The sequence below is a fragment of the Microplitis mediator genome, chromosome 3 (genome assembly GCF_029852145.1).
Source record: "Microplitis mediator isolate UGA2020A chromosome 3, iyMicMedi2.1, whole genome shotgun sequence".
Taxonomy (NCBI): domain Eukaryota; kingdom Metazoa; phylum Arthropoda; class Insecta; order Hymenoptera; family Braconidae; genus Microplitis; species Microplitis mediator.
Window position 1 is genome coordinate 18290008 of NC_079971.1, and position 22798 is coordinate 18312805.

The following is a 22798-nucleotide window of genomic DNA, read 5'->3' on the forward strand; positions in this document are numbered from 1 at the left end:
TTGATGTTTTGAGGTCCGTTATTTTTAATCAATTTTTTTTTTTTACGAATTAACTATTTAATAATCGTCATTATTTTTGTTTCGGAAAAATGATCCTGAAGTTAGCAGACAACTAACAATTTTCCGATTTTTTTTCAATTTAATTTTAAAAAATATGCACATGTAGAAAATTTAAAAAGTTGTGTGTAATTTTCTGAAATATTTTCTTTTTAAATTTAGCGTTTTTAAAAAAATTCAAATTTATTAGACGTCAGCTAAATTGAGTATCATTCAGAAAATTCAATTTTAAACGGATAAATTTAATAATAATGATAATTTATATTTATAATTATTATTATTATAAATAACTAACTGAAAATATAATTGATGTTAAATGAAATCTATTATCTCAAATATTTTATGTATATTTTTATCTATTCATACTAGAATATTTAAAAAAATTATTAACATAAACTAGTATAAATTAAATAATTACATTTTATCATTAAAAATTAATAATTTTCACAACTAAAATATAAAAATTTGCATATTTTAGCATAAAATAAATAATTTTTAATACTGTATTTATCTATGCATTAAAAGACTATGTACATGACTGTGATAAATAAAAGATTGTATATCAATTACTCGATAGGTAAAGTAGTCAACATACTGAGATAATTTTTAGCCAGTTTAATTGTAATTGTAAATTGTATGCATAGCTCTCATCTATTCAATGCAGTTAAGAAGAGGATAATATGTGTTGACATTCTGATACGTGCAATAGATGTAGGATAAAAAAAATGAATCATGTTATTGTCTACTCTAGCTTATCAAAATTAGCACAACATATCAAAAAACTTATGCCACTATTAAACGTTATCAACATTAATCCAGGTATGTAATTTCTGTAAATTAATTGGAGAGAATACGCGAGTACTCGAAATATTATTGGTATGTTAATTGTAAATTAATCATGATTATTTACGAGAATGAAAGTGGAGAAAAAAAAATTTTCACGTGTCGAGAGAGTTCTTATTGTTTGTAATATTGGCCATCATAAAAATACTCCAATCTAAATAAATATATAACTTATTAATTACTTGTTACTTAATTTAAATTTTAAAAAATTGAAGAATAAATAAAATAAAATTCAAACTTTTTACAGGCATGCAATATTTTTTAAAATTTATTGTTATTTTGAGTAAAATATTTATAATTAATTGATAAAATTTGTAACATTTCATTTGTATTTTTCTTATCACTGATAGATATAATTTTTTTGCGGTTTTCCGTCGTATAATTTTCCTTAATTTCTAAGAATTTTAATTATAAATAAAAAATATATGTTTTGATTCAAAAATAATTTTGAAAGTATTTTAAACTTAAAACTATTTTTTTTTACAGATAATAGTGAGCCGGTGGAATTAAATAATGCTGAGATAATGGTAGCAGATTGTTCATTATTACCTAATATTAAACATAAATTAAGTAATATTAAATGGATACAGTCAACATTCGCTGGAGTTGAAAAATTAATGGAATTACGTGACGATAAAAATATTAATTTTATTGTCACTAGATTCGTTGATGATACTTTTGGTATAGAAATGGCTGAATATGTTGTTATGCAAATTGTTGCTCATGAAAGAAAACAATGGGATGAATATGAGGCACAGAAAAAAACGATTTGGGCCAGTGATTCGTTGTTCGGAACTCGTAGATTGATTTCTGATATGAATATCGGGATTATGGGCGTTGGTAATATTGGAAAGCCTGGTAAGTTTTAAATAATTGCTTTACGAAATCAGGTAAAATTTTATTAATCTTTAATAGTTACATTGATTTTGTAGTTGTAGAGTAAATATGAGTATTTTCATCGTTAATTTTTGAAGTTGAATATTCCAATTAACTATTTAATGATAAAAATTCTGAGTAAATACTTTAATAACGATTTAATAAAAACAACAACAATAAAATACGAATAGTTACTATTAATTACTTTAGTTGTTTTGTTTTTTTAATTGATCGCTAATTAAATCCGGTGAATTTCGAATGTAGGATTTTTTTATTTATTTAATCCCCTTGAAGTAAAATTTCAAAAGGGAGTTTAATTTAATATTCAAATTCCGGATCAAGTTGAATGTGAATCGAATTAAAATCCACATCACTCCGAAACTCTTTCCGTGAAAAAAAACTCCTCTTTACTCCGTATGCGGAGTGATTTTTTAAAAAAACTCCGTAACTCCGACTGACGGAGTGTATAAAATTCATATATAAAGTAAGTAAAATCAATGAAAATCTTAATTTGATGGTTTAATTTTGGATTCGCTACTGCAAGTATTTAGAAAATAAATCAGATATACATATTACTGTGATATATAAATTTAATTAATGAATAAACCAGGCAGTTAAAAATTTAGAATAAATCTACAATTCCAGTAACTTAATGAATAGTAAAAACCCGTTTTAGTAAACTTGTTATTTTTCCTTGTGAACAGAAAATTTATCCAATAAATATAATTATCACACAGAAAAGAATATGTAATATTTTATTTCCCAATAAAATTTCTGGACAAATGTATAATTTTTTATTTATTTATCAATATCAAACGCCAATCGGCTATATACAACTGGTTACAAAATATATAGTAATAAATATAAGGAAAACTATGATTTAAAAGGCGAAACAAATTCAATTATAATTCAACTTTGACTTTTTGACTGAGAAAAGAAAAAACTTGACTAATTATTTAAGAGATTTTTAATATTTGATATAATTTTATATTATTTATTAATTATCCTTTCCTAAACCTTTGATTTGCTTTGTAATACATTTTTAATTTTTTTGACCCAATAATTGAAAATTCAAAGTACTAGATACCCAATAACATTTTCGAATTTTCCAAGAGCGATAGCAATAAATTTATATGGAATTTTTTAATTACTATCTCTTATTTTGTTAAAATACTTTTTTATTATTTTAACAATTTATTTTTTATTCTACACTGAGAGCAAAGTCACATTCATTTAAAAAACTACATTCTTAAGCCAAGAAATTCATTTTTTGATTAAATAAATCACGATCTCTATTGTAATTATTCTATTTGAAAAAAAAGATAACTTACTATAAATTAAAATATTTTTCAAACAAATTGACAGATTCTTAAATCAAAACTTAAATTTTTGAAACTAATATAATATGTAAATGCATAAAAATTTTTTTATCAATAAGCACTTAAAATTTTGATAGAACGATTTGTTAATTTTTTTTTTTTTAACTAAGAACGTATCGACATGGAAGTAAAAGTTATTAATAATTCACTTGAATTAAAAAATAAAATTTGAAAAACAGAGAGCATTAATTAAAATATACATTTAAATTATTCTACTTACGAATAATATTTTTATGAAATTTTAAATTGTTTATATTTTATTTTCTTTAGTTGCAAGAATATTAAAAAATTTCGGTGCGAAAATTCGGGGCTTGACACGTACAGTTCCTACGATAAAAGAGTCTTACATTGATGAATACCGGACGACAAATTTGTTACCAGAGTTTTTATCCAACTGTGATTATGTTATAAACATATTGCCAGCAACTCCAGAAACTGATGGATTATTAAACGGCGATGTTTTAAAAAATTGTAAAGAAAATAATACAATTTTTATTAACGTTGGTAGGGGAAATATAATTAAAGAAAATGACTTGGTGACAGCTCTTGAAAATAAATGGATAGCAGCAGCTATTTTAGATGTTTTTGAAGTTGAACCTTTACCGCCGACTAGTAAACTTTGGACAATGCCTCAAGTAAAAATAATTTCAATAATGATTTTTTTAATAATTTTACACTGAAGTTTGTTATGTGATTAATTATTTATTTATTATAGGTAATAATAACACCACACAATTCATGTTCTGCCCGGACGGAAAGTGTGGCGAAATTATTTGTGAATAATTACAAAAAATTTATCAATGGTGAACCATTACCCAATACCGTAGACTTCCAACGTGGGTATTGATATGATTTTGTGATCATCCACGATAAAATAATAGCATAATTTAATTATAAAGAGTTCAAAATTATTTTAAAAAAAACGATTAATTCTAATAAACTTCGCAGATGATAATTTTACTTCTGAAAGAATCAATTCAATTCTTCTTAATTTAAAACGAAAATCAAACTTTGGCTTAGGAATTAACTGCATAATTTATCTTTTATTTTAGCTACTCAATAGCGTTTATTTTTTCATTTATAATTTTATATTATTTCAGAATTTATATATTTTTGATAAACTAAATTTACCAATAGTTTTTATATATTGATATTTACAAATAAAAGTTTAATAAAAATATTTTTTATCGAATATAATTTTTTAATTTAAAAATGATAATTTTTTTTTTATACCTTTTATTACAGCGAATAAATTAAAGGCTCGTTTACATAAACTATGATATATGTGCCTCACATCAGCATGACGCGAAATTTAAAATTTCCTAATACGCTGTTTGACTATCGCAGTGCATTAGAAGATATAAATATATTGACATAATGCATTGTATTGTATTTAGTTGACGTTTGAATAACTTTCATTGAATTAAATACGTACTGATAGAATTTATTTTTAAAAAATTACGAAAAAAATGAACCGTGTTGTTGTTTATACTTCAATGTCAATATTAGCACAACATATTCAAAAAATAATGCCAGAACTTGAATTTATAAATATTAATCCAGGTAACTGAAAAATAATAATTAGTTTACATAAATAAAAAAGTTATTCAAGGTCATAATTCATTGTCACCTTTTTTTTAAACTCATCAAGTGTTTTATTAAATTCCGTATTATTATTATTTGATTATTTCCTAATATTTTTAGTTAATAATTAGGTTGAGAATAATTATAATTTTTTTCTTGCATTCAAAAATTTTTCAATAAGAAAATATAATTGTTTGTTAATTTTTTTGTATTTAAATATTAATGAGTCATTATAAAAATTTTAATTCGACGAAATTTAAAATATAATTCGATTTTAAATCAAAATTTTTTTTTATTTATGAATAAAAAAAAATGATACTGAAGTTAGCCGACGTCAAAAAAATTTTGGATTATTTTTCAAAACGATAAATTATAAAAAAAAATATTTGAAAAAATTGCACCTATAGTTTTTATAATTTTCTAAATGTGCATATTTTTAGTTCTTTTTTTGGAATTGATTTGTTGAAAAAAAAAAGTCCGAAAATTATTTATTGTCAATTTCAGGATCATTGAAAATCAATTTTGAATTTTTAACTTTCAATTTCTTCATTCATAATTAGATAGAATTACAATACATTTGCGTTACATAAAAATTCAAAGTAATTAGATGTTTCAAATCATCTAATCATGTTAAATGTGTATAGTTTATCATTGTTCAACGAATGATAGTGCTGATCAAAAGCCTTGACTTTGAAGTAATATAATTTTTAAAATAATTTTCCCGATAGATAACAGTGTTGAGTCATTGGAATTGGATAATGTTGAGATAATGATAGCAGATTGTCGATATTTACCGAAAATAAAAAACAAATTAAATAATATAAAATGGATACAGTCAATATCAGCAGGGGTTGAACAATTAGTTGAATTACGTGACGAGAAAAATATTAATTTTGTGGTCACTAGGTTTGTTGATGATGTTTACGGTATAGATATGGCTGAGTATATTGTTATGCAAATCGTTGCACATGAGAGACGACAAAAAGAAGAATATGAACGGTTAAAAAGTGCTGTTTGGCCCAATAATTCGATGTTTGTTGCTCGTAGATTAATTTCGCAAATGAATATCGGGATTATGGGTGTTGGCAACATAGGAAAAGTTGGTAAATATTAAAAAATTATCATTATAAATAATATATCATTATTTCGATTCAAATGAAACATTTTTTACCGCGGATTCTTTAAAATACCGATCAAAAATAGGATACTTTTGAGATCAAAGAAAAAATTGAAAACTATATTAACTAATAATTTACTTTTTAGGTAAATTATAAAATAATAGCTGAAAATTGATTCATTGTTTATCAATTAGTATTTTTTTATAGGAGGAATAAGTTTTTTAAATTTTTAATTGTTTATATTTTATTGTCATTAGTTGCAAAATCATTAAAAAATTTCGGTGCAAAAATTTGGGGCTTGAAACGTACAGTTCCTACGATAAAAGAGCCTTACATTGATGAATACCGAACGACAAATTTGTTACCAGAATTTTTATCCAACTGTGATTATATTATAAACATAATGCCAGCAACTCCAGAAACTGATGGATTATTAAACGGCGACGTTTTAAAAAATTGTAAAGAAAATAATACAATTTTTATTAACGTTGGTAGGGGAAATATAATTAAAGAAAGCGACTTGGTGACAGCTCTTGAAAATAAATGGATAGCAGCAGCTATTTTAGATGTTTTTGAAGTTGAACCTTTACCGCCGACCAGTAAACTTTGGACAATGCCTCAAGTAAAAATAATTTTTTATAACTATAAATTCAAATCACAGTTAAAAGGATATATCAGTTGTTATTAATTAGTGTTATTATTTTTTAACTAAAAATCAAAACATAGTGCATATAAGCTATTTATTTATTTTAAAAATGATTATTGTGAAAAAGGAAAACTGTTACCATATTGTCTCAATTTATAATTATTTACTTAACAGTTAATGTTTTATTGATTGAGTACTTGAAAAAGTTGGGAAACCAACGAAACGTTGTATAGTGATCAGAATAAACATTAATTAATAACAACTAATATATCCTTTTAACTGTGATTTGAATTTATAATTATTATTAAAATGGATATGAATCAACGGAATACCAATTTTTTATAACATTTGTCAGAAGTTTTTAATGAGTGTGAATGTAGCAGACATCAGGCAAATTTAAAAGTATAAATAAATAGAGTAAATAATTTAAAAAATAATATTTATAAAAAATGCACTTAGAAATTTCAAAACTTTATAAATGCGCATGTTTTCTTAATGTAATTTTGTTAATTATTTACTCTATTTATTAATAATTTAAAATTTTTCTGGTGTCTGCTACTTTCATACTCATGATTTTAATTCTAATCTAAATATGGAATGGTATTTTTTCAAATAGTAATTACCATCTTTTTATTTTTTTTTTTAGGTGACAATAACACCACATAATGCGTGTACTGTAAGACCAGAGGGTATAGCAAAATTGTTTAAAAATAATTATGAAAAATATATCAAAGGTGAACCATTACCAAATATTTTAGATTTTAAACGCGGATATTGATAAATGCTGCCAATTTTTTTTTTTTTTTCATTGAGATTTTAGTAACTATAAAAAGTTTATTATAAATTATTTCAACAAAAAGTTATACTTGGAAAAAATGATTGAATATTAATTTTATTGTTTATTAATGTATCAAATATTATATCACTTATTATCAGTATTATATACTTAAATATTTATATTTCTTATGAAAAAGTAAACGTATATTCGAAATGAAGTAATGATTTTATCATTTTTTTTTTTTTAAATTAAATAGTTATAAGAAATTAAATTTCATTAAACTTTTGTAATGTTTGTAATAATTACTAATATAATATAATATAAGAAAGTTATTAAGTAAAGAAAAGTATGAAAAAATAGAACGATGTAATAAACAGTTTTTAATTATTGAACCTGTGGAGTTGGTTGACCAGTTGGCTTCAATCCCCGAATACTTAAATCGTAAACAACTTCTTCAATTTTTTTGACGTCATACTTCAAAGCATCGAAACGTTTTCTTAAATTGTCGTTCTTTAAATTTAACAATCGAAAACCAGCATTCAACTCATTTACAAAACGAGCGATCTCAATTGGTCGATTGTAATCACCACATGTTACGCTGTTTACTGCAAAACGTGTCTGTAACACGAAAATAAGTACAAATATAAGAGTAATTATTTATAAATTACTAATTAAAATGTTATACTTTTTGCAAAATTTTAAACTCAATTAAAGTGTAATAAAAATATAGTTATTAAGGCCATTCTCGGACAGTGTCTCCCACTTTTTAAAAATTTTTAATTACTTTCAACTGTTATAAGCGTACAAAAATTTTATAAATTAATTAAAAAAAAAAAAATTAAAGCATGAATTGAAAAAAGGACAACGCAGTCGCAATGTCACCGCGATATAGATTTAAAAAAAATTACAGTTATTATCAATGGACAGGGTACGGAAGTTTGTGTTCAACAATAAGAATAAAAGAAAAAAATTCGCGCAAATTTCTCAAAGAAATTTCTAAAAGATATATTCAAATGTCGAGTGTCATTAAAGCCGTCGATATTAAGGTTGTGAAAAAAATATGTTAATAAGACAATCAGCAAGATAATTAGCAAACCATCTACAAGACAATTGTCTTGCTCGTTTTCTTACTGGCGGTCTTGCTAATTGTCTTGCTATTTGTCTTATTGACATTTTTTTCACAACCTCAATTTTAACATTCTTTTATGGCATTCGATATTTGAATATATCTTTTAATTTAATTCACGTGAATTTGCTCGCGATCGTAATTTTGATATAGAAAAATTCGGGCGAATTCTTTTCTTTTATTTTTCTTGTTAAGCACAAACTTCTGTACCCTGCCAATGGAATTTAAACGAAATTTGTTAAATAAATACCAGTAAAATCTTCATGTCAATTTTATAATTCGAAGTTTTAAATTTTGTGGGCTAAAATTTATTCAACAAATTTCGTTTAACCCTTTATTGATAATAACTCTGTAAGTAATATTTTTCAATTATGTTTTAGTTTAATATTAATCACAAAAATTATAAAAAAAAATTTTATTTACTCACTAATTCAGCAGATAATTCAAGTAGACCCATAAGAAATTCTTCGATATCTAAATGAAAACCTTCTTCGCGGTTGCTTTTGACTTAAAAATAAAAGATTAAATTTATTAAAAATTTTGTATTTTATATAATAATTTATAATTTATTAATCTTGAGAAATAATAATAAAAATTTCATGTTTTTTTATTTATGAACTCACTTCCAAGAAACTCAGCTACTGTTTCTTTGGTAACAAGTGTTTTGACCTCTAGATAAATGATTAAAGATACTAGAAAACATAATCTTTGTGTAACATAACGCCATTGATCATGAAATCTATAATATTGATCATTTGGAACCAGTTTTTCTAATTCACCATAATACTGACGAACAGTTTCAAAATGTTCTCTTGCTTTTGCGCAATACTGTGATACAACTATGCAAATAAAAACAATAATTACTTTATGTCATTAAAAATTTATTCATAAACTATTAATTCAATGTAATTTATAACTTACTAATGTCTTCTTCCATTGGATTTTCATTGTGGATATTTTGTAAAATCATCAAAATATCGCGAGAACACTTTTCAAGTTTTCTTACGATAACACGTATTTCCTTTATTGACAATTTTTTAAAATTTCAAACAATAAATAAAAATTTATCAAATTATTAATTAATTAATTTTTCATGAGTGAGAATGTAGCAGACGTCAGACAAATTTAAAATTATAAATAAATAGAGTAAATAATTAAAAAAATAATATTTATAAAAAATGCACTTATTAATTTTAAAATTTTTTGAATGCTCATTTTTTATAAATATTATTTTTTAAATTATTTACTCTATTTATTTATAACTTTGAATTTGTATGATGTCTGCTACATTCACACTCGTAAATTTTTCATATCAAAAAATTTTTAAATTATATACCTCACGTAATTCTTGTTCATAGTTCAAATAATCTTGAAATGAATTAAATATTCTTGCAACTTCTGCCATTATTATTTATTGATGTTCTAATATAGTTATCAATGTTATTATTCAATTCTGTATGTTGTTTTTTTAATAACAAATACTTTTTATAGCAAGCAGGTACGCATGAAAATTTACCGAAATTGTTAGTATTGTAAATGCTTTTAAATTTGTAGGTTAGAATTCGCAATAAAATCTAGGGACATTTAATTGATAAATTTCTATATGTTGTATTCTTGTGTATTCGAAAAAGAAAAATGTTAACTTATTGTGAGCAAGCGTAACAGCAATTCAAAAAAAAAACGCGGTAGTATTAAAAAAACTTGGACCATATTTTCAATACTTCGTTAATATATGTTATTTAAAATTCCAAATGTTTTAAAAATAACTTTTATCTCTTAGTAATATATATTTTATATATGAGAAATGTAATAAAATAGAGAGTACTTTTTACTTACATTTTTTTGTGAAAAATTTACTCTTCTGCTTAATTAGCACGAAAGTCTTTTAAATAGACATCAAGTTTTCCCGTATGAAAATAACATATATGGTCGAAATATATGTAAAAATATATGATAAATATCAGAAAATATATGTGGCCAATTTAACTATATTTTCTGATATATTTTTTTTTATACTAAAAAATATAATATTCATCATATACGAGTACGTACATGTCTAGCATATATAAAATATATATGTCAATCATATACAAAAAATATATTTTTATCGTATATGAAAAGATATATTCTTGTCATATACGAAAACTATATTTTTTCAAAATTGACAAGCAGAAATATAATTGAACTTATAAGCTATAGATGAACCTTTAAACGTCACCGTCAATCTTACGGATTTAAATAATTAAATCAATCATGAAAAATCGGTCCACTGCGTTTTGGGACCAGGACAATTCATCCTCGACAATTCATCTCCACGACAATTCAACCTTTGATAATTTATCCCCACGAGGATTGATCACCACGACAATGACTCCCAATAATATACAGTAGAAACTCTGTAAGTCGAACATCGATCAGTCGAAAACCTCCTAAACTCGAAGAAATGTTTCATCCCCTTCCTTCTAAGCCCCAAAACCTCCGGTGCTCAAAATTTTTACCCTCTATAAGTCGAAATAATTAGTGAGCCTCTACAAGCTATTTGTGTAGATTTTTACCCTCCATAACTCGAATACATACACTTTGACCTCTTTATCTCGAATTTAAAATTATTACCGTATGCAAGTATCTTATTAGGATTACCAGTTCTACGAAATGGTAATAGAATTTATAGCTGACGTCAGGTTTTCTGTTGGCGATTGTAAAATTATCATACCTTTAGACGTAGTTAGGATTCACTGCAATACACATCAATTTCGACGGCCTGCTGCCTAACTCGAAATCCTCTATACCTCGAAAACTCTATAACTCGATTTTTTTTACCTCTCCCTTGAAGTTCGAGTTATAGAGGTTCTACTGTAATTTTATACCCAAGATAATATAAATTATAATAAAATTAAGACAAACGCAAATAATCAATTAAATAAATAAACGAAAAAATAAAATAAAATCACAAAAAAAAATATAATATCCGTGGATACTATTGCTCGCCTAAAAGTAAATGCTCGCCTAAAAGTAAATAGCAAAATTTTAAATACAACTATGCGTAGACGTCTGATTGCTACTCTCATTTTACCAATCTTCGACTATTGTAGTGCTGTATACACTAACATTTCTGGTAATCTTCAAACTAAGCTGCAAAGAAAATTCAACGCCTGCATTCATCTACCTTCTACGACGATATGAGCATATAACACAATATAGAGTGCGTCTTGGCTGGTTAACGATTCAGAGGAGACGAGAATTCTTAATTGCCTGTATAATATATAAAATGCTACATCTAAATCATGACAGTATCCTTCGAGAGAATTTTCGAATCCTACTGTCTGTTCGAGATCGAGCTGTAAGGCGTAATGATGTATTTTATCAACCGACATGCAGAACTTCGACTTATGAAAAGTCGTTTCTAATAACGGCTATTAAAATCTGGAATCAACTACCCTCTGATGTCGTTGCACTAAGTACATACCAAGAATTTAGATCAGCGTGTTACTCACTATTCTATGATATTGATAATGTATAAATGAAGATTTATGATTTATTATTATTGTTATTATCTTCGATAATATTTGAAAATTTGTATAGAGTTAATAATAAATAATAATTAATAATTAATAATTAATTAATAATAAATAATGATATATATATATTTATATATATTTAATATATAATATATGTATATATAATATAATATTATAATATAATTTAATATAATATAATTTAATACGAATTATGTATGTATTACTATTATTATTTGTACACAGAAAAAAAGAATTTCTGGGCGCAAGAATTTTTTCGTATTATGAATTGAACACAAAAATTTTCTTGGGACGAGAAAAAATTTATTGACTCAAAAATTTTTTTCTTGCTCTGAGAAAATCCATTCTCGCCGTAAGAAAATTTCTGTTTTCAATTCATAATGCAAAAAATTTCTTGGGCTGGGAAAAAATTTTCTTGGGGCGAGTAAAAAATTCTTGTGACAAGAAATCTTTTTTTTCTGTGTATACTTTGTATTTGCGGCCCTTAGGGGACATAAGTCTCAGGGTCGATAAAATTAATAAATAAAATAAAATAAATAAATACTATTTCATATATTTTGTGTACGTGTGTAACTGTAGAAATATACCCACACACAAAAAAGTGTGAAAAATAGCGCCCTTTTTTTACGAATTTTGTGTGTGTGCAATCTAAAAAATATACCCACACATAAAAAGGTGTAAAACATAGCGCCCTTTTTTCACGAATTTTGTGTGTCACAATTAAAAAAACATACCCACACATAAGAAGGTGTAAAACATAGAGCCCTTTTTTCACGAAATTTGTGTATGCGCAATTAAATAAATATGCCCACACATAAAAAAATGTGAAAAATTGCTCTAGGCCCCAGGACCTTTTTTTTTTTTTTTATTAAATTTCGTTTTTGTTTTTTTAATAAAGTTTAGTAAAAATGTCTTGATTTCTATTAAGAATATCAGAATTAAGTAATAAGTTATCGGGGATGAGTTGTCAGGGGATGAATTGGCGCGGGGATGAACTGTCCGGAATGAATCGTCGGGGATGAATTGTCTTGGTCCCAAAAATCGTCACACCTGAAAAATCTACTTCTATTTCGGCTGCCGAACGGCCTTTGTAATGTTAAAAACAAAAATGAATTTCAATTTTATTTATTGAAAATTTAATAAATTGTTACAACTTCTTAATAAAAAAAAGTTTTCAAGGTACGTACTTTTTTTAACTTCCCGCTACGAAAATCGATGATTTTCAAAAAATTCGGAAAGTTATTGTTTTCACCCCAATTTTCGAAAATCGAGTTTTCATCAGATGTCGACTTTTTATACAAGGTCATAGGAAGCTATTCTGACTATTTTCAGAATGATGTCCGAGTGTCTGTATGTACATATGTGTGTGTGTATGTGCGTTTTGTACGTGAGTGTGTGTGTGGATAAACGCTCTATAACTTTTTAACTAATAAACCGATTTGGATGGTTAAGGCGGCAATCGAAAGAGCTTGTTGGCCATCAACTTTTCTATAAATTTCGGATCATTTGATCAAGTAGACTCGAAAATATTTGCGAATTATGAAAAAAAAATTTTTTTTAACTTCTCGCTAAGAAAATTGAAAATTTTCAAAAATTCGGGAAGTTATTGGTTTCAGTCCGAATTTCGAAAATTGAATTTCTATCAAATCTTGACGTTTTGAGGTTCTAGGAAGCTATTTTGACTAATTTCAAGATGATGTCCGAGTGTATGTGTTGAGGAAAATAAAATATAATTTTAATTTTTTTACTTTTCGTGTTATTGAAGCTCGAAGGATACGGCAATCAGAATAAATGACTGAATTTGTCAATGGTATTAAATAACTAATAAATAAAAATTGTTTAAATATTAACTTTTCACCTGGCAATATTATATTATCCTTTCTTTATTGTTTTCTAAGACATCATTCCAAATAATTCCATCTTTTGAATTACCACTAATGCAAAGTATTTTTTTTATTTCAAGTCCTACATGATAATAATAATCATTGGTGGTGGTTTGTTGACGAAATACTCGTAAATCACTGCTAAAAACGACTACAATAGTTAAAATATCTACAGTCAACAGTAATGGCAACTTCATATTTTTTTTTTTAATTTACAATGAGACTGATATGATAAATTTTTTTTCGAGCAAACCCATAAATTCGAATTTAAATGTCTGTGAATAAGCAATAAGTGAATGGTACACATGAAAAAAAAAAAATATATGCAGTGCGAACTATAGATTTAATTTACTCAAATAACCCGGTTTTCTATTAATAAATCATATTCGCCGCGTCGTTGAGCCAACGATGGCAGTAATGAGTAGACTAAATGTATTTTGCAGAAAATATTTTATAAAAAAAAAAAGAAAAAATGATAAAAAAAAATAAAGATTGTAATTTTATCATTTTTATGAATCTAAAATGATAAATTTTTATAATAATTGTTTATTTCGTGGAAAGAATAAGTTGCCTTATTGTCAAATTGAGACAAACGTTTCCGATGGCTTTATTATTTGAACGTTTACAATGCATATGATAAATAATTAAACTTAACATAAGTTGATAAAATTCATTAGGTACAGAATTTTTATTTTATACAATATGTAACAAAAAGATTTTATACTTATATCAATAATTCAGAAAATAATTGGAAAATTTATTAAAAATTTAAGTAATGACTTCCCTGATTAAACAAAATGATTAAAAATGATTTCACACGTTAAATGTCCATAAGAGACAGGATTAGAAATGATTTGAAGGATTAAAAAGTATTTAAAATGATTAAAAAACAAATCATTTTAAATCATTTTTAATCATTTTGTTTAATCAGGGTTAATTTGACTCATATAAAATACCGAATGTTTTACCATAAAACCATAAAACCAGATCAGTTCCAAGCGGAAAACTCATAAATGTCGGCAGTAATATTATCTAATAAAAATTCTGGGCAAAGTGATTCACCATTAACAATAAACTATTACATCTGAGAATTGATGATCTAACAAGACTTATAATCCTGTCTAACAATGTAACAACGTTGAAAACTTTGCTAAGTTACAGCTAATAAACTACATTTTTGCTGTATGCTATTCATATAACCCGCACGAAAAAGTTTATATTCTGGCAAAATAGTATGTATCCGACTTATATCTTTTACTGTCGTATGTGTGCTATTTCACCGGCATTGATTCCCAGATATATCATCTTTTTCCGTGTAGGAAAATCTTAATCGAATAATAAAATTATTTCATTAAAATTACAAATATTATCTTTATTAAAAAATGATATTTTGGAAACTGATTGATTGAATTAATAAACCATACATGCTATATTTGTAGTCTAATAATAATTTTTAAAAATAATAACAGATAAATAATTTTGAAAATCACAATTTCAAATACAAATATTTATTCATTTAATATTATTGAATTTATTAAAAGTCGGTTGTATGAATAAATTTTATAAAACATAGGGCAGAGGGGAGCAGAGTGGGCCCCTTAAAGAAAATAATTATAATATCATTGATTTTTTTTACGCCTTTACTTATTTAGACCCTTGATACTTATTTTCACTTCATTATGCTGCGTCCATTAAAATTGAAAAATCGAAAATTAGGGGCAAAGTGGGCCCTCCAAAAAATTTCGGATTTGATATTTTTTATTTCTTACACGTGTGATATTTGCAAATAACTATAAAACAATTGTATTTTAATAACATAAAAGTCATTTTAATAGTCTGCTGCGATATAAACTTTAAAACGTAATTTTATTATCTTTAACTTCCTTAATAAATTATATTTAATGAACAGTTTTCGTGGTCTATTTTAGCCCTTATTATATAAGAATTTTAGATAAGCTTATTATCCGCTCGAATTTATTGGCGTATAGAAAATTTTGAGGGGCCTACTTTGCCCCTATATTTTTTGAAGTTTTGAAAATTTTAAGGGGCTCGCTTTGCCCCCTCCTCCCCTATATATTTTATAATTTTTATTCAAACGATTATTGATATTGTACACTGTAAAAAGAGCGGTGTTAAAAATGGACTAGTTTTAACTCCGCCCAGTGTAACATTGAAATTACACTGGTGTAGGAGGAGTAATACACCGGTGTTAAAAATACCGATGTTAAAGCGGGGTAACCGGTGTAAAAGCGGGGTAAATTGCGTCCGCTTGGAGTATTAACTTTAAAGATTATAAAACACAAAAAATGTCAGTTCTTTATGGAAATTAATAAAAAATATCATTTATTAACAAGTATAGTGATCGAGTAAGTAAAAATATTCACAAAGTAAAGTATTTTAACACCGGTAAAGAATATCTACACCGGCGGCCGCGTTATTTTAACACCGATCTAGAATATTTACACCGGTGGCGGCGTTATTTTCACACCGCTTTCGGGGGTAAATTTAACACCGATAATTTTAACACCTACACCGCTTGGACTTACCCCGGTGATTTTTTACAGTGTAGGTACAAATATTGTCTAGTTTTTTTTTATAATAATTGTTACCCTATCAGCAGCACACAATATTGCATATCTCTAACGCAAAGCAAAGAGGTTGAGCGTTACTATCGACCTGACAAGGTCACACGACTCATTCACATTTAATCTAGGGTTCAAAAACATATACATAGTACATGACCAATCAAGATATCTCGAGAACGACTTGACAAAAAAACTTTATGTATTTTCCTTCATCTTCAGAATCATATACAGATTGATAATTTAGTCTCATTGGAATGGTTGTGACTTGAATTTGTGCTTTTTCGTAGTTTTAACGTTTTTTTTTTTTTTTTTTTTTTTATTGAATACAGAAAAAAAAATTGTAGGACATCGGGATATTATACACAGAAAAAACAGATATCTTGAGTCAAGAAAATATTTTTGAAGACAAACGTTTTCGGGAACCAAGTCAAGATTTTCTTGAGCCAAGAGAATTCGTCTTGGTTGGAAAAGATTTCTACTTTATCCGAGAAAAGTTAGGTCTCCAAAAAATTTTCTTGAATCAAGAATATTTACCTTCAGTCGAGAATTTTTTTTTTTGTGTAGGAGCTCAAACTCTATTGGCTCCATGTAGACTCTATTTCGGTTGTTAAATATTACAATAGGTTCTAAATTTTGACTCGAGAAGGAATAATTTTTTTTACGTACTTCCGAGTCGAAATATTAGACGTAAGTTGAACGTTTTTAACGTAATTTGAACGTTCTTAACGTTTTAAACGTTTTGAAAGTAATTTGAACGATTTTTTTTTATTTTGGTTCATAAAAAATTGGTAATTTCATGAGTTATGATTTTAGTTTAATGATAACATTAATTAATTTATTTCAATATTTGTAATCACAATTTTCATCACCTTGATATCATAATATATGAACAGATATACATATATAGTGTTAAAGATAGAAGTATGAAACTGAAAAAAATTTTTTTTTTAAAATACGAATTCTTTATTTAAGAGCCAGAAAAGCGGATGACAAAATTTTAGGGAATTGACGTGATTATAATCCTGGAGTACAAAATCGATGAAAAAATTTTTTTGGTATATGCTTATGTTTTCTTATTGGAAGTATAAATGAGTTTTAGTTTTATGATAAATATGTTTTCAATTTATGATACTCCAATCTACGTTCAAAACGTTAAAAACGTTCAATTTACGTCTAATATTTCGACTCAGGTCTTTAATAATTAGTTGTAGTAAATTTAGCATAAAGCTCCGTCAGTATGGTTATCAATCCAATCAAAATAGTCTCTGACATTTCGATAAAGTACTGGTGAATCGGGAAAATTACAACCCATCCGCCACATTTTAATACCAATAAGTTTACCATCGATCATCAGAGGATTTCCTAAATCACCAGGACACATTTTAACATCATTACGTATATTACTAGTCTTAACTGCACAAATCCGTGCAGCACTTGCCACCTTATTACCCATAAATGAATAATAATTATTACACTGTTCATCAGAAATAATTTTCCATTCAATTAAAAGTGAATTATCTAATGACAACATATTGTTATCAGCCCACTCAGCAACAGTGGCATCCTTATCTATTATTGTTGATTTGCCAGTATTTTTTAATCCAATACAAGCTTGATTACGAGTGTCATCAAAAATAATACGTTCTGAAAGACGAATTGTTGCAATATCCCAAGCTGGTATTGTATGATTACTTAATCTAAATGATGAATGTACTCTAACAGATGAAACTTTATACGTAGAGCCACCTTTATAACGATTTGTACTTCCAATGTAAATTGAAATCAATTTATGAGTTGATGGAGATACAAAAGGGTAGGCACATTGTCCCAATGTTAAAATTTCCCATGATGTAATAATTACACCACTGCAAATATGGATACCATTCAATTGTATACTAACTAAATAAGGCACTTTATCAGGCACTATACTGGGAGAATAATAATGTTCTCTGATGTCGTCAAATAAGTCTTCAAATTGATTATCATGATCGCAACATGCCTGTATACAAATTATAGATTTTAAAAATATACCTGTAAAAATTTAGTTATTATTTATTGAAATTAAAAATTTAAACAGAACAAATTTAAATTGACAAGTAAAAAAAAACCTAAATAATATTTTTTTTTAACTTCCCGCTGAGAAAATTGGAAATTTTCAAAAATTCAGGAAGTTATTGGTTTTACCCCGATTTTCGAAAATCGAATTTTCATCAGATGTCGACGTTTTGAGGTCCTAGGAAGCTATTCTGACTATTTTCAGAAGGATGTCCGAATGTCTGTATGTATGTATGTGTGTATGTGTGTGTGTGTGTGTGTGTGTGTGTGTGTGTGTGTGTGTGTGTGTGTGTGTGTGTGTGTGTGTGTGTGTGTGTGTGTGTGTGTGTGTGTGTGTGTGTGTGTGTGTGTGTGTGTGTGGATGTAAACTCTTTATATCTTTTTCATGAATTGACCGATTGAGATGGTTGAGGGGGCAATCGAAAGAGTTTGTTGGCCGTCAACTTTTCTAAAAATTTCAAATCGATCTATTGAATGGACTCTAAGATATAGAAGAAATAAAAAAAAAACTTTTTTTTTTCAGTTTTTTTCAAATTTTTCAGAGATGGCTCGATCCATCAATTCCAAAATCTAATTAGCACTAGAACTCAATAAAACGCGTCGATTGCCGCCTCAGCCATCTCAATCGATTTATTCGTTCGAGAGAAATCGATCGAGAAAGAAATGGTGAAGAACGGTTTTCTTCGAAGGGACTCCCCGATCAATTCCAAAATTTTATCAACTCTAGAACTCAATAAAACGCGTCGACTGCCACCTTAACAATCAGAATCGGTTTATTCGTTCAAGAGAAACCGTTAACGGAAGAATTAAAAAAAAAACTTTTTTTTAGTTTTTTTGAAATTTCTCAAAAAATGACTCGATAAATCAATTTCAAAATTTGATCAGCTTCAGAACTTGCTAAAACGCGTCGATTGCCACCTCAACCGTCTCAATCGGTCAATTCGATTGAGAGATATCGTTGGAGAAAAAATGATTAGAAACGGTTTTTTTCAATAAAAACGGCATACAAAAGTATTTTCGAGCTCGAAGAGCTCGAAATAGTAGTTTATCTATCGAATGCGATCGTGTTTAAGACGCGAGTGTGAAGATTGGTGCCCGAGCCGAAGGCGAGGACACCGACACACGAGCGTCTTAGACTCGATTGTACTAGATAAATACATTAGTTTTTGTGACAGATATTTGAAATTTACTACATTTAGTGCCTACACGGAAAGAACAAGATAGTTCTGGCAAACATGCCAGATTATTCTCAGATACATCTGAGTGAAAAAAAAATTTCAGATGCTTGTGAGGTCTATCCAGATAGAACTGAGATGAATGTAGATTATATTGAAATCTATCTCAGATTTACCTCAGATGCATCTTGGATTATTTATTGTTAGATACTTCTGGCGACTATCCGAAATAGTTCCCAGAAACATCTGCATTGGTTCAGTATCTATCCGAGATTATTCTCAAGTAAATCTCCGATACTTTTTGGCTAGCGCATGCGCGTTGAACGTAGTCATTACAATAAAATTTAATGGTTATGCTTTATTATATTACCGGCGTATAAATAAATAGGCATATGTGAAAATCAATCTACGCGCATGCGCTAGCCAAAAAGTATCGGAGATTTACTTGAGAATAATCTCGGATAGATACTGAACCAATGCAGATGTTTCTGGGAACTATTTCGGATAGTCGCCAGAAGTATCTAACAATAAATAATCCAAGATGCATCTGAGGTAAATCTGAGATAGATTTCAATATAATCTACATTCATCTCAGTTCTATCTGGATAGACCTCACAAGCATCTGAAATTTTTTTTTCATTCAGATGTATCTGAGAATAATCTGGCATGTTTGCCAGAACTATCTTGTTCTTTCCGTGTATAAATGGCAGGTTATAAATCCGCGTTTATTTATTTGGTAAGATTGTTTTGAGTATTTGTTGAAAATTAGAGAGAAGTCGGTAAGTGGACGAATTAAAATGATGATAAATTTTGTCACAAGATGGCTCGTTAAGTTACTTCGATATTTTTTGGTCGTTTGCTATCGCACATGTAACCAAAAAATATTTTTTGATCCGATGATGACGTCACTATTAGAACGATTAGGTATCTTTTTTACCTGCTGTATCTTATCTAATATTTTTAGCTGCCGGCTATAGGCGCTAAATGTCGTAGATTTTAAGTGTCTGTCACAAAAATGTATTCACAACATTGTTTTTGAGCTCAAGTAGCTCGAAAATAGCGGGAAGTTTTAGGGCTGGCCCGCAGGGTCAACCGATAGACCGATTTTTTAATCTTTTCCTATCGCTATAAGTTTCTGTATGATTTATATTTATTCCAAATGCCCGGAAAAAAGTTTGTAAAATAAGAATTATTACTGAATTCGATCATTTTTATTACGATAAATAATAAAATAAAATTACCTGCTAAAATGGTAGAAAAAACAGAAAAGATCACTGACTTAAACATCATCTTTATGCTGTTACTATTGAAAAGCTTTTGATTATTTATTCACCAACCATCTTCTTTTTATACTCACATCAATTATCTAACACAGATATGTAATATATCATCTTTAATTTATCATAAAAAGTTATTTTTTCAAACAACTATATATTAAGAAACATTAAATATTCACCAGCTGTCAAGATTGAATCTTAAATTAATGACTTTATTTTATCAAATTTCATAAAATTCAGATAGGGTAGGGAGGGGCTAGTTGATCATAGGGGCAAGTTGTGCAATCGAAATATCTCGAAAACTAAGCAACTTACAAGAAAAGTTTAAATATATATAAGAATAATGCGATTTGTTACATTGTCTGAATACTATACTTTTTGAAGAAATATCTCTGTAATATAGTATAACACGGATAATTTTTTTTTTTTCAGATAAGGTAAGTGACCCCTGTATCGGCCAGGCCCCCTTTATCGGCCACTTAGTCGAAGAATCGATATATTTCTACAATAAGTACGTATTCATGCGTAAATAGTTTTTTAAAAAAAAGTAAAATTAATCTAGTTTAGATTAAACATACTTTGATTGTTGTAAAAATTCACTTTATAATTAAAAAAAAAATAGCAGTGCGTCAGATGCGATTTCTGGTGATTTCTTATCAGGTTGGTTAAGGTTTCTTGTATTTTCAATAACCTATTACTAATATTGAAAATAACAATAAAAACCCGATTTTTTTTGTAATCTCATTAGCTCGTTTCATAGTAATTTTAGGAGTTAATAATTTAATAATTTTTGCCTAATTTATATTAAAAATAGGGTGGCCGAATATAGATACAAGAAAATTACCTCTGTATGCATTATCGGCCACCTTAGTTTTATTTTTTTTTGAGGTTATCAGCATTTATATGCAAAATAGTCAATTTAATTTGTGAATGTCAAAATAAATAAACTAATTGATTAAGTTATATTTCAAAATAAATATAAGTATTTAGAATACATGTAAATAAATTATATACATCCAATCAGCTAAAATTTTATCTATAAGGTGGCCGATAAAGGGGGTCTAGGCAGGCCGATAGAAATGACAGCTAGGCCGATAGAGGAGACATCAGGAATTGAAGTTATTTTAATTTATTATTTAATTTCTAATAAATATTTTTACATTTATTTTTTTTTAATTTGACGTTAAATGTATAAGCTTCAAGGTTCTATCACTGTTTTATACATGAATTGGTTTTTTATATTTTAATTCTTAATTCGGAAAAAAAAATACGCTTAACTGGCCGATAGAGGGGTCACTTACCTTAATCGATTTTACTCGTCTTTTTATTAAATGAACATTTGTTAATAACCACACGGAGATAGGTAAAAAATATTTAGGGAACTTTAGTAAAAAATATGAGTTGAAATTACTAAATTGATATTGTAAAGTTAAAATGTTATTGAAATTCTATATTTTTCTGTATATTCTCGTAATTAAATGATTAATATATATATTAGACTGGGCCAAAAAAATCGACTATTTATTTTTTTTAACGATACTGTGTAAATATCATTTGGGATAACAAAAAAAAAAATTATTGTGAAAATTTGAGCCCTTAATTTTGATATTAAGAGGTGTATCATCGCAATTTTCGATTTTTTTTAAATGAGCGGGTTTTTGTCTCATAACTCTCAATCCATCGAGATAAACGAAATCGACTCAGATACATTTTTTGAAGGAAATTTGATGCTCTACAAAAAAGGTCTGATTAAAATTTTCCGTCAGATGAACCGTTTCCTTATAATCATGCTTTGAACTTTGGTATGATTTTAAAATTTGATTGTTCAACTTTGGAATTTTTTAATTCATGTAAAAATGAGTTTCTGGGAAAAGACAATG

General features: G+C 27.1%; 4 protein-coding genes across 4 annotated transcripts; 2 read left to right on the plus strand and 2 right to left on the minus strand.

The window, feature by feature from the left end:
* The first annotated feature begins 646 nt into the window (after nucleotides 1-646).
* LOC130665018 (glyoxylate/hydroxypyruvate reductase A-like) lies at nucleotides 647-4235 on the plus strand. The gene is made up of 4 exons (XM_057465255.1): nucleotides 647-876; nucleotides 1387-1758; nucleotides 3426-3790; nucleotides 3871-4235. Exons 1-4 carry the CDS (start codon nucleotides 783-785, stop codon nucleotides 4000-4002), a joined length of 963 nt encoding a protein of 320 aa, XP_057321238.1. The 5' UTR covers nucleotides 647-782; the 3' UTR covers nucleotides 4003-4235.
* A 287-nt stretch (nucleotides 4236-4522) lies between these two features.
* LOC130665017 (glyoxylate/hydroxypyruvate reductase A-like) lies at nucleotides 4523-7503 on the plus strand. Its single transcript, XM_057465254.1, has 4 exons — nucleotides 4523-4718; nucleotides 5468-5842; nucleotides 6115-6479; nucleotides 7150-7503. The coding sequence occupies exons 1-4, from the start codon at nucleotides 4625-4627 to the stop codon at nucleotides 7279-7281; spliced, it is 966 nt and encodes a 321-aa protein (XP_057321237.1). The 5' UTR covers nucleotides 4523-4624; the 3' UTR covers nucleotides 7282-7503.
* On the minus strand, nucleotides 6329-9945 carry LOC130665019 (translin). The gene is made up of 5 exons (XM_057465256.1): nucleotides 9744-9945; nucleotides 9329-9428; nucleotides 9031-9246; nucleotides 8835-8914; nucleotides 6329-7899 (listed from the first exon to the last, which is right to left on the minus strand). Exons 1-5 carry the CDS (start codon nucleotides 9810-9812, stop codon nucleotides 7666-7668), a joined length of 699 nt encoding a protein of 232 aa, XP_057321239.1. The 5' UTR covers nucleotides 9813-9945; the 3' UTR covers nucleotides 6329-7665.
* A 4412-nt stretch (nucleotides 9946-14357) lies between these two features.
* On the minus strand, nucleotides 14358-21286 carry LOC130665488 (trypsin-like). The gene is made up of 3 exons (XM_057465909.1): nucleotides 21098-21286; nucleotides 20883-21007; nucleotides 14358-18442 (listed from the first exon to the last, which is right to left on the minus strand). Exons 2-3 carry the CDS (start codon nucleotides 20929-20931, stop codon nucleotides 17628-17630), a joined length of 864 nt encoding a protein of 287 aa, XP_057321892.1. The 5' UTR covers nucleotides 20932-21007; nucleotides 21098-21286; the 3' UTR covers nucleotides 14358-17627.
* Between the last annotated feature and the right edge of the window lie 1512 nt (nucleotides 21287-22798).

Excerpts from the sequence above, each read along its gene's own strand:
- LOC130665488 (XM_057465909.1), bottom strand. The coding sequence starts at position 20,931 with ATGATGTTTAAGTCAGTGATCTTTTCTGTTTTTTCTACCATTTTAGCA. Across the intron at positions 18,443-20,882 it reads TTTTTCTACCATTTTAGCAG|GTATATTTTTAAAATCTATA; the intron begins GTAATTTTATTT and ends AAATTTTTACAG.
- LOC130665019 (XM_057465256.1), bottom strand. The coding sequence starts at position 9,812 with ATGGCAGAAGTTGCAAGAATATTTAATTCATTTCAAGATTATTTGAAC. Across the intron at positions 9,247-9,328 it reads TCCAATGGAAGAAGACATTA|TTGTATCACAGTATTGCGCA; the intron begins GTAAGTTATAAA and ends TTATTTGCATAG. Across the intron at positions 7,900-8,834 it reads TTGAATTATCTGCTGAATTA|ACACGTTTTGCAGTAAACAG; the intron begins GTGAGTAAATAA and ends TTCGTGTTACAG.
- LOC130665017 (XM_057465254.1), top strand. The coding sequence starts at position 4,625 with ATGAACCGTGTTGTTGTTTATACTTCAATGTCAATATTAGCACAACAT. Across the intron at positions 4,719-5,467 it reads ATTTATAAATATTAATCCAG|ATAACAGTGTTGAGTCATTG; the intron begins GTAACTGAAAAA and ends TTTTCCCGATAG. Across the intron at positions 6,480-7,149 it reads AACTTTGGACAATGCCTCAA|GTGACAATAACACCACATAA; the intron begins GTAAAAATAATT and ends TTTTTTTTTTAG.
- LOC130665018 (XM_057465255.1), top strand. The coding sequence starts at position 783 with ATGAATCATGTTATTGTCTACTCTAGCTTATCAAAATTAGCACAACAT. Across the intron at positions 1,759-3,425 it reads TGGTAATATTGGAAAGCCTG|TTGCAAGAATATTAAAAAAT; the intron begins GTAAGTTTTAAA and ends TATTTTCTTTAG. Across the intron at positions 3,791-3,870 it reads AACTTTGGACAATGCCTCAA|GTAATAATAACACCACACAA; the intron begins GTAAAAATAATT and ends TATTTATTATAG.